Source organism: Ipomoea triloba, chromosome 11 (assembly GCF_003576645.1).
Source record: "Ipomoea triloba cultivar NCNSP0323 chromosome 11, ASM357664v1".
Taxonomy (NCBI): Eukaryota; Viridiplantae; Streptophyta; class Magnoliopsida; order Solanales; family Convolvulaceae; genus Ipomoea; species Ipomoea triloba.
The window spans coordinates 8,413,589-8,424,907 of record NC_044926.1 but is presented as its reverse complement, the minus strand read 5'-3'; the positions used below and the strand labels follow the sequence as shown (position 1 = coordinate 8,424,907).

The 11,319-nt window shown below is 31.8% G+C and overlaps 2 protein-coding genes and 1 long non-coding RNA gene across 3 annotated transcripts in view; 1 reads left to right on the top strand and 2 right to left on the bottom strand.

Annotated features, from left to right (window-relative positions):
• Positions 1 to 521, bottom strand: part of LOC115997618 — a 2,678-nt gene extending 2,157 nt beyond the window's left edge. Inside the window, exons 1-2 of the long non-coding RNA XR_004093761.1 lie at positions 404 to 521; positions 140 to 298 (exon numbers count right to left, since the gene is read on the bottom strand). This is a non-coding gene — a long non-coding RNA (uncharacterized LOC115997618). The remainder of the gene's footprint in view (positions 1 to 139; positions 299 to 403) is intronic.
• The window catches only part of LOC115997617 (cinnamoyl-CoA reductase 2-like), a 5,079-nt gene extending 2,009 nt beyond the window's left edge, over positions 1 to 3,070 (top strand). The window contains exons 2-5 of the mRNA XM_031237207.1: positions 120 to 274; positions 1,075 to 1,260; positions 1,806 to 2,158; positions 2,681 to 3,070. Of these exons, the coding sequence (XP_031093067.1) occupies positions 120 to 274; positions 1,075 to 1,260; positions 1,806 to 2,158; positions 2,681 to 2,864 (878 nt within the window). The 3' untranslated portion in view covers positions 2,865 to 3,070. The remainder of the gene's footprint in view (positions 1 to 119; positions 275 to 1,074; positions 1,261 to 1,805; positions 2,159 to 2,680) is intronic.
• Positions 3,071 to 4,408: 1,338 nt separating this feature from the next.
• LOC115995872 (protein MICROTUBULE BINDING PROTEIN 2C-like) lies at positions 4,409 to 6,680 on the bottom strand. Its single transcript, XM_031235020.1, has 5 exons — positions 6,435 to 6,680; positions 6,236 to 6,319; positions 5,468 to 5,526; positions 5,025 to 5,144; positions 4,409 to 4,621 (listed from the first exon to the last, which is right to left on the bottom strand). The coding sequence occupies exons 1-4, from the start codon at positions 6,678 to 6,680 to the stop codon at positions 5,066 to 5,068; spliced, it is 468 nt and encodes a 155-aa protein (XP_031090880.1). The 3' UTR covers positions 4,409 to 4,621; positions 5,025 to 5,065.
• Between the last annotated feature and the right edge of the window lie 4,639 nt (positions 6,681 to 11,319).

The following is an 11,319-nucleotide window of genomic DNA, read 5'->3' as shown; positions in this document are numbered from 1 at the left end:
TGTGTGTGTGTGTGTATATATATATATATATATATATATATATATATATATATATATATATATATATATATATATATATGTATGTATGAAGTTAATAAGTAATTATGGTTAATTATCAGATGATGAAAAGAATGGTCACCTGAAGCAGCTTGAAGGAGCAAGTGAAAGGTTAACACTTTGGAAGGCGGACCTTCTTGATTACCAGAGCTTGCGCGAAGCCATCAACGGCTGCGATGGAGTTTTCCACACCGCATCGCCTGTAACGGATGATCCTGTACGTCTTCTTACCACTGGATGCCTTTACTCAATTTTTTAAGCATAAGTTTCATTGGTCAGGATATATTAAAACTTAAAACCCCATATATCGAATTTAAAATAAAAATAAAATTGGGCCAGGCCTCACTTTTTCTCTTAATTGGGTCGACTCGGTGCAAATGAAGATTAATCTGAGTATAATATGGATTTAAAGGTGTTTCCTATCGTTAGAACTTACTCGGGACACCTCATCATGATCTGACAATTTTTTTTTAATTATAATGTGAAATATTAAGAATGTCAAGCATTATAAGTGTGAGGAAGAGATACTGTTTTAAATAAAATTATTATTTTATTTACAAAATTATTGGCGTCTCTTTTTATTTATAATACGGAGTAATTAATTTTCTTATTATTCCTTGGCTTATTAATTGCAGTATATATGTTATTCTATAGAATTTCATTTATTAAATTAGTACAGAATAAACACATGATTATTGATTTTCATTTATTAAATTATTTATTGTGGACAAGTGGCTGGATATGAGTCTTTGCCAGAAGAAAAGGACTACAGGATGATAGATAGATAAGATAATCATCAAATTTTTGTGACTTTAGTGTTAATGGTGGGTCCACTTGCCAAATTGTCCTCAAAAAAGAAATTTTATTTTTAAAATATTATTAATTATATAATTAACTTTTATAGTTATTATATCCGTGAGTACACAAAAATAATGCATGGCAATTATTAGGAGTATTATTGGTGTAATTAATTTGTTTTTGCAAAATACATCTGAAAGTGTAAAATGAAATTTGAAGGAACAAATGGTGGAGCCGGCGGTGATCGGAACCAAGAACGTGATAGCGGCGGCGGCAGAAGCCGGAGTTCGGCGTGTGGTGTTCACTTCCTCCATTGGTGCGGTGTACATGGACCCCAACAGAGGCCCTGATGAAGTTGTGGATGAAACTTGTTGGAGTGATCTTGAGTTTTGCAAGAACACTAAGGTATACATATGAAAACAATACATGTGCACTATTTGATTTCAACACATTAATTAATTTTGAGGTATTTTATTTTTTGCTCTAACTCACATGTGTTGATTCATTAAAAAAAATTGTGTGTCCAGGACTTAGTGTAGTTCGTTGTCTGACTTGATGTCACGACGGAAACATGAATTGAAATAGGGATTGGGTCATGTGGGTTTAGGATTAGTCCGGTCAAACTGGCAACCCGGCAACCACTACTCTAAGATTAGTCTGGCGAAACTAGAATCCAAAAATCACTACTCGAAAGTGTAGACTGAGTAAACCCTGCCTTGTGACCCTAGCTGTCAAAAAACCACAAGGGGTAAATCAGCTTATTAGGTTGTCCATCGCTAAAAATCAGGGAGACCAATAGGGCGCTCCCATTAAAAGTCGAATTTGTAACCAAGTCAACAACCTGACCAACCTAACTAGGTTGGTCGGGAGTTTACTCATGTCTATTATGACATGATTTTATTCATAAACTCAACCTTGACACTAAATTGAAATTTTGAATATGGGTGCAGAATTGGTATTGTTATGGGAAGATGGTGGCAGAGAAAAAAGCATGGGAAGAAGCAAAAGAGAGAGGGGTTGATTTAGTTGTGATAAATCCAGTTTTGGTGCTGGGGCCATTGCTACAAACCACAGTGAATGCTAGCAGTCTTCACATTCTCAAGTACCTCACTGGCTCGGCTAAAACTTATGCCAATTCAGTTCAGGCCTACGTGCACGTTAAGGATGTTGCTCTAGCACACATCCTTTTATTCGAAACCCCATCCGCCTCGGGCCGATACATCTGCGCCGAGAATGTTCTTCACCGTGGCGAAGTGGTTGAAATTTTGGCCAAATTCTTTCCCGAATATCCCATCCCTACCAAGTAAGTTTTTCATTTCAATTAAATTACTCCCACAAGTTCCATTTTATCTGTTCTACTTATTTTTTATTGGTCAAACCAAACTCTTTCTTCTTTGTTTATTTTCTTTATTATTTTTTACTTGTTTTTAAATTTGATTTGTTGTGTTTAATAGTACTTTTAGTGTAGTTTCTAAATATATAAATTTTATATATTAATATTAAACTTAATATTATAAAAAATTGAATTAAAAAAAAAAGTCACCTCGTTAGTCAAATCAAATACATGGGAAGGAGTTACTACTTGAATTTTGCCTCTCAATGCAACATTATTATTTGATCAGATTAGGAATGTGATGGTGTCAGATCCTTACCTACCACATTACAACAAAAGCATGATATAGTGACATTATGTCTTGTCACCTATAGTTGGATTGTGGGGTTTTCTTAGCTTTTTCTAATTCTTTATTTTAATTTATTCTAGTGTATTGGAGAATCATTATTAGTATTTATTATTAATTTTGGTGGTGGGTGTGAATGGATGTAGGTGCCCAGACGAGACAAAACCAAGGGCAAAACCATACAAATTCTCGAACCAAAAATTGAAAGATTTAGGGTTAGAGTTTACACCAACAAAACAAGCTCTATATGATACAGTGAAGAGCCTTCAAGAGAAAGGTCATATTCCACTTCCTACCCAAAACGATGGATCAATTCGACTCCAATCCTAGCTAGCTCTGGTCTTTATTGATTACTTCATATTTATCAATCTATGTTGAATTTCAAAATTTGTAATTTGAATGAAGTTTGGAGCAAGTAGGTATAGTAGAGGGTTATTCGCGTTTGGCTGGCTAGCCTTCTTGCTCTGATCTTCTTATTCTCAATCGTTAATCAAGTGAATCTACATAATAAAGTTATAGCACGCCACTTATTTTTATTTTTATTGGTACATTGAAGAACAATGCAAACTAAATTGTATTTTTTAATAAAAAATTATAAGTATTAAATTTTTTATTTTAACCATAGTTTCTCACTTTGATACAATTTGCATGATCATGCATACCTAACAAATACTATTGAAAATAATCCTATAGTATAAAATAAATACTTATTTGTACTTTAAGTTTTTAATAATGGAATACAATCAACAATGAATTGGGTGTTGAAAGTTTGCCATATCAGCTGAGTGATATTAATGTACTTGGTGGTGTGGGAATAATTGGGATTGGCCACTAGGAATCTAGGATTGGTAGTCCCACCTAAAACATTAACACAATTGGAAGTTCTAACACATTAAAGTCCACCAAAACGGGTAGAATGAAGCAATGAAAACGTGAAATTAAACATGCAATGTATTATGTTCACACTTATTGGGTGTGTTTTGTTAATCAGAATAAGAATCAAATACTTGATAATGGTAATGAGTTTTGTTAAAGTATTTTGTATGTTTGGTAGTAGGTGAAATTAGAATGATTAGTAATATTAATGTTTAGTTATGTATGATCATATAATGGGAATAAAAATTTTAAAATACAAAAATAAAAAAATTAAGACAATTGATCCTAATGTAATGACATCCAAAACACCTATGAACAGAAAAATCAAAATAAAAATCTAAAAACAATAATCTAAACTAAAAAATTATATTACCAATAAGATGAAATAATTATACACGTTTTTAATCCACCATCCTTCCCCAACCCACCTGTATGTCTCATATCAACCATTCTAGAATGAGCCCTAATGATCCTAAACCCTAATGAATAAAGATTAGTTCTTTATACGAACATGTACACACTCTACTATTTGGTACACGTGTAATGTGTTTCTGTTAAGTTCGATTATTGCCAAATTTAAACTACTAAATACATTCAATTATTACCTAACAAACAAAGGGGATCTGGCCTGACTTCAAAACGTGTACCAACTACCTTAATTAGTTGTTTGGTTTGTTAGGACATAGAATCACTGCTGGAAATTTTCAATTTTCCGACCACCCAAAAGTGGTCGGACATTGCCAAAATATGGTCGGAAACCATTGTCCCGACCACTTTTTCGACAACTTAGAGGGTTCGGAAAAATCACCTCGGTATTTCCGACCACCACATGAAGTGGTCGGAAATAGTGTCCACCATTGTAATGTGGTCGGAAATATGGTCGGACAAGAAATTTTGCATTTGCATATTTTCCGACGACAAGTGGTCGGAAAATAATGAAGTAAAACAAAAAAAATCATGTCCGACCACAGCTGGTGGTCGGAAAATAATGAATGTAATTAAAAAAACAAAATCTACAAAAGCATATTATGAAATGTCATATAGTAATTCACTATTTGCACAATTTCACAGTTGTGTAACATAGCACTCAAATTAAACGAATTTCAAATGTATTTAACCAACTGGAGCAATTTGTAATTGGGAAGAGGCACCTCCTTAGCTTTAGGCCTTTAGCAATCCGTAGCTGGTAAAAGGCATCTCTGTTTATTAACCTGCAATGTTCAAAGAACAGCCTGAGTGCCCAACAGATATATATTATCAAATAGAACGATGAGAAACCACACATGAGAGATAAAAAAGGATTGGATATCGTCTTCTAAACTTTTTCTGTGCATGATACTAGTAATCAATGAAATTTTTTGCAATTGATCCTGACACAACAAACTTCTAGTTTCTTCTTATTGGCAAATAATTATGAAACCAAACTACCATACAACAAAAAAATTTGGCTGTTACATAATTATTAAATAAATACCTTCTATTTTGCATAATATAACAATTGAAAAATAAATTTGTTTCAACATGTGTTACCACAAACAGCAACATATTCATATGCTCAAGTATCAAATATATTACTTATAAAAGTTCCTAGGCATCTATAGATTAGACTCTCACCTGAATATGTGCCTTAATTTCCTTTGTTCGGTGAGCATACTTCAAAGTGTTAACATGGTGATGATCATTATAGTATGAGAATTACCACTCAGGCCATCTTTAAGAATACACATCAATTTGCTGTAAAAGATCAGGAGATTAGCTTCATTACTCAATAGTACTAAGACTTTATACTACCATAAGAAGAATATAAATAAATAAAAAAGAAACTCTAGATTAGCATCAAAATGGATGGCTTTAGCTATAAAAATGACAGCATTCAACAGTAAAAACTGAACCAAATCAAACACCCTCAAATGCAGGCATACTTATTCTAATTCAAGTAAAATACAAACTCTCCTTTCCATAATAAATGACAAAAGAATTCACATGTTAGAGAATATATTCGTAAGCTTATACTTGATTAAAACATTATACACAGCAATGGGGCAAACATACGATACCTGTAAGTTTGCAATTCTTTGTTTTGTTCTCTCAGTAGATCTTCTTTAGCCCAAGCCTGCTAAGTATAAAATAAATGAAAGCATGAGAGTTAATTAAAAATAAATAAAAGAGGACCCCTAACAAAAATTAGATGTTCAGAATTAAGTAAGATAATAAAAAAAGATATCATATTGACACAATTTAGAATTAGTGAGTAAGATAATAAAAAAGAAACATGCAGGGGAGAATAAATTCCCACAATTTAGACAAACCATTCACATAAGCATGCTTGGAGCAGGAATGAACCCCCTCTCCCTTTTCTCTTTAGCAAGGAAACCACCTAACCAAAGGTGTCACCAGTAGAACCTCTAGAATTTAGAGTCTATTCTTTGAACCTGAATCACAGTCAAAGAGTTAAGTTCCACTAATTTAGACCAAAGCTCCACTAATTTAGACCAAAGCTTTCAGTAAATTCCAATAGAATTTAGCTCAACATACTTTGCTCCATCAAAAGTGCACTAAGAAATTTATTATGAGTATAAGAATTCAACAATTAAAATCAGAACTAAAGCTCCCTTCATTTCTCCCATATAATCAGAAGTTCATAATTCTAAGATTTCGGTAACAAAAAATAGAATAATAAAAGAAAAATTAAACCCTAAACCACCGACCAAGCAACCAAGAATGAAACTATAGCAGGAAGGAGCAGAAGAACCGTAAACTCAATGAAGATTTTGGACAAAATTAAACATGAATTACAACATTCAGGCCTGAAACTAGAAACAAACCTTGTTATACAAAGATTCTCGAGAAGGTGTTTTCGTGTAGTTCACTGACGCCTTGCGAGTAAACGAAGCATTTGGATTCTGATCCTGCAAAATTCATAAGCACAGATTAAAAAATGCACCCCCAATGTTCACAGAAGCACTAAATCCGCGAATCAGATTGATATGAGGGAGAGAACGAATAGGAACATAGAACACTTACCATGAGGGAGAGAACGAGAGGGAATATCTTCCGTATGTCGTCCGTGACGAGCCACGGGGGAGAGGCGGGGCCGAAGAAGACTCCGGCTATGGGCCGATGGTGGCGTTGGCAGTCTAGGTGAGAGACATAGAGGCGAGAGCTTTTGAGGTGAGGAGTGAGAGGGATGAGCTGAGCGGCGGAAATGAAATGAGCGGTGGAAATGATAAGTCTGAAACTGACAAACTTTAACTTTAGCATTAACTGCATTATTTTTCGTAGTATAAAAAAGAGCATTTCCGACCACAAAAGTGGTCGGAAAAGAATACTAAATTTTAAAAATTTGAATAGCTGAATAAATTTCCGACCATCTTTACTTTTTGGTCGGAAATTATGACCTTTTTCTGTCCAGTCCAATTCTTCGACGGATAATTTTTAAACATTCGCTTTTCCGACCACGTTTATGAGTGGTCGGAAAAGTGGTCGAAAAAATGATAATTTCCCGCAGTGAATCTTTCATATATACGTCCAAAAAAATCGAAAGGTTTATCAATTACCTTCATTTATCCAAACAAAAAACGTTTAATTGTTTTGTTGTATGTGAGCACTAGTCAATAGTGTAGAAATATTTAGGATTTGTGTACTAATTAATACATATTTCACGATTTAATTTTTTATCAAATATGTAGGACATGAATGATATGACTATTGAGAATGGGATATAACCTACTTCATCTCTAGTCACACTATTCATTTCCGTCCTACTAAGTAAAATGAATCCTCCAATCAATATTCATTAACATTGTTATCAATTGGCATCAACAATCACACCAAATGATATGAATCCAATAAGACTCTCAATTGAATCAGATATATATTAAGATGTTGGAATTATTCTAACCTCACAAATATAAAAAGAAAAGTTTACTATCTTTGACTTGATTGTTGAAAATTTCTTGATCGATGTGCTCCCACCAACTCTCGATGTGTATAAAGGAGTGAAGTATTTGGATTAAACAACCCAAAATAACCACTAGCTCAAGTTTGAGTGAGAATGAGATCTCAAATATCAAATTAGCTAAAAGTTCCTTACAATGTCTAATAGTTGGCCGTATATATAAACCCACGAGGTACAAACCATCAAAGCACTAAAAGTACAAATAAATAAAGCTCACAAAAAGAATATTCCAAAACTTCACACGAGACATTGAAACTTGTGTTGTCCACCGACTGTCTCATAAAATTAGGTATTCTTGTCTCTAGTCCTATTGTCAATCTTAGGGAATTCAATAGGCTTCTTCACAGGATTTATTAAGTAGTTGTGCCTCTTCTTGTGTTGTTGTTTCTGGTGTTTAGACAAAGAGATTAAGTAGGCGGGTCTCTTCTCAATAGGATTCTCTTTCAGATCGAATATGTGTCATCATTAATTTCTTTCTTAAAACATATAAAACTCGAATCACAACCAGAATTAAATAGAAGGGATCGAGGTTCATCACCATATATCCATATTTAGAAGGCACTCATCAAATACATATTCTTATTTATTTAAGAGTTCTATTACATTGACTTTATGCTATTTCTACTTCTTCACTTTTACTCCTGATATGATAAAGAATAATAAGTTCTTTTCATCTTGTAGGTTCCAAAAAAAATGTTAAGATTAAATTTTTTTGAGAAAGTGTAAAAGTTAGAAGTAGAATTTGGGAGTAGAAGTAATATTTTTCATTATCTAAAGTTGTTTTTAAGTATGTGATTATATATATATATAATATATTCCATATATTTCAGGCGTAAATTTCTAGTGGATTATAAGCAGGAATGAACAGGAAAAATAAAGCACGCAGCACGCAGCCGAAAGCGATGAAAGGGGAATGGCATGAGGACCCAAAAGAAGAAAAGCAGAGACAAAAAGTTGTCTACAAATCCAAAAATGCAGTCATCAATTGACATTTGTCATAGAAACTTCGAGCACCATTAAATCATGCCCATAACCACCATTCGTAGCAGGTTATAGTCTTGTGATGATAGCAAAGAAGCATGGAAAACAGTTTCCAACCTTACTTTGCCGCCTGAGACGAAATGAAGAAGGTGTATTCGTCTTCTGGACACGAAGAACTTCTCTTTGCCTCTAGTAGAAATGAAAGGGTTGGCCTATGAGTCAATATATACCGCCTCCAGTGAAGCTCGATCTCATGACCTCCCATATGGGAAAGTCACTACATGTCATCTGAGCACAATGTTTTTGGCACTTTTTCCCCCTTTGTTATATGCTTATAGCACTTTTTCCCATGTGTTATTAAAGTGGCTGTTTTCCCCGCTCAGTTATTTTAAAAGTAGTAGTTTTCTCCCTTGTAATGTTAAATTGACATTTTTGCCCTTAAAAATAACTATTTCATTTATTTTTATTCTCCAATCAATTGTTACTAATATATATGAAAGATCACGGTTCGATACGAACATAATCGAACACTGTAGCAATTGAACTTAAATAGTATAGACGGTTACGATTACGATTCAGAACCGAAAAAATAAAATAAAATAATTGTTAAATTTAGACTATTTTTAAATAAGAAATAAAATTATAAAAATAAATAAATAAATACATAAGTTTTGATTGGCGGTTCAAAATCGAAATTGTAACCGAACCGTACCGATTTATCAAAATAAGTGTTTGATCATTTTCACTATATATGGTTGTGGCTAAGTTCCGATTCACGGTTCAACAATTATTTAATTTTAAATTTTTCGGTTCTTTTTTCAAAATAAAAAATAAAAAATTCGGTTCTGAATCGTAACCAGAACCGTCCATACTATTTCGATATGATTGTTACAGTGTTTGGTTAGGTTCGAACCGAATCGTGATCATCCATACATATAAATAACAATTTGTTGGAGAAGAAAAATAAATGAAATAATTATTTTTAAGGGTAACAATGTCAATTTAACATTTCAGGGGGGAAAATTGCCACTTTAATAACACAGGGGGAAAAAGTGCTATATGCACATAACATAGGAGAAAAAAGTGCCAGTTTCCCTTATTATTATTATTGAAATTTCAAAACAGTTGTATCCCACAGCCCTAATTAAGAGTTTAAAATAATTTGTAATATACCTTTATATTTTTTCAATATAAGATGTTTTATATAAAGTTGTTTGTTAGAATTTGTTTTTTTTTCCATTTAAAACTTACATTTTTTAAATATATTTGAAGTTATTTCAAGTTCATGATTTTGTAATATTTTTAGAGTAATTTCACTTTTAGTTATCGACTATTGTGGCATTGACACATTTAATTCTACTTTTTTTAAATTTTGTCACATTATATTTATTTGTTTGTCACAATGAGTCATCTATTTAAAATTTTGTCATTTCATTGTTTAATTAAAAAAAAAAAAGGTCTAGCATGTGTTTTATTTTTCAAATCTCTCATTCTCTTGTATACTATTTTAATTGAATGATAAAATTATGTGCTAGCTATATCTATTAAATGATGAAATACCAAAAATTTAAAGAAATGACTAAATGCACATTTGTACGTGACACGCAAATAAAAGTCAAAGATTTCATGTGACAAAATTAAAATAATAAAATTAAATATGATAATATTATACTCCTTTCGTCCAATTTTATGTGTCTGGCTAGGTTAACGACGTTTGACTGAAGTTATTTTTAATTCAGATTTTCATAATAATTAATGAGTTTAGTATTATTAGTATACAAAATTTATATATTTAAAAACTATACGAAATACTATTAAACACAAAATTAAATTTAAAAATTAGTAAAAAAAATTTAAAAAAAAACAAAGAAGAAAGAGTTAATTTGATCAATAAATAAATAATAAGTATGACAAATAAATGAGACAAATTTAGTAATAGTTCGACTAAAAGTAAAATTTATTCTATATTTCACGTATTGCAGATTTGCAGGGGTAATTGTTTAGCCGATTATAATAAGAAATGAAGAGGAAAATTAAAGCAGCATGGAGCCGAAAGTGATGAGGGGCCAAAAGAAGAAGTAGAGATAAAAAGTTGTCTCTACAAACCCAAAAAAGCAGCGATCAATTGACATTTGTTGTAGAAACTTCGAGCATCATTAAATCATGCGTATAATATATATATATACACAATAATAATTCGTAACAATTATATATTATTGTAGTTTTCTAGAAGCTACTACATATACTACATTTGTGTTTCTCTATGTTATATAGGTGTTGTTTGGTTAATAATTAGTTTATAAATTAATTTTATTTTATTTGATCACTATTATAGGACTTGCTAATAAATTAACATAAGTGTTTGGCTAATTAGTTTTTTTTTTTAATAATTTTAAAATGTTAAAATTCAAAAAGTTGCTCAAAATAATTTTTCAATTAACTTTTAAAGAAAATAAATTATATCAAACAACTATCAGCTAGCAACTAATTTATCAAACACCTTCTACAACTAATATTATCAACTACTCATACTCTCTAATCCAATTAACTAACAGTGATTTACCAAACAAAGTCATAGATAGTCTCTGCTTCTAGATTCTTCTTTTCTCTACTCTTTTCGTAGATTCAACACTTACTCAAAATAGTGATTGTTTGGTATGAAACTGAATTAATATGGTCACATATATTTTTTTTTATTTAGAATTATGTATTTTAGTCATACTAAAATTCATTCTCTTTCTCATTGTGTTTTTGTGAATTTACATTTTATCATTCATCATCTAACTCTTTGTATTCTTATGCTAAAGGCCTTGTGATCAAGCGGCACCCGGTGTACACTCCCATGTGGAATGGAGTGGGTTCGAGCCTCAGTGGAGGCATTTGTTGACTCTTTGTGTTTCAATAAAAAAAACAAAAAACTCTTTGTATTCTTATAAATATATCTCTTTTTATACTTTATAATTTGTATTG

Excerpts from the sequence above, each read along its gene's own strand:
- LOC115995872 (XM_031235020.1), bottom strand. The coding sequence starts at position 6,680 with ATGCAGTTAATGCTAAAGTTAAAGTTTGTCAGTTTCAGACTTATCATT. Across the intron at positions 6,320-6,434 it reads CTCTCGTTCTCTCCCTCATG|GATCAGAATCCAAATGCTTC; the intron begins GTAAGTGTTCTA and ends TGAATTTTGCAG. Across the intron at positions 5,527-6,235 it reads GAGAATCTTTGTATAACAAG|CAGGCTTGGGCTAAAGAAGA; the intron begins GTTTGTTTCTAG and ends TTTTATACTTAG.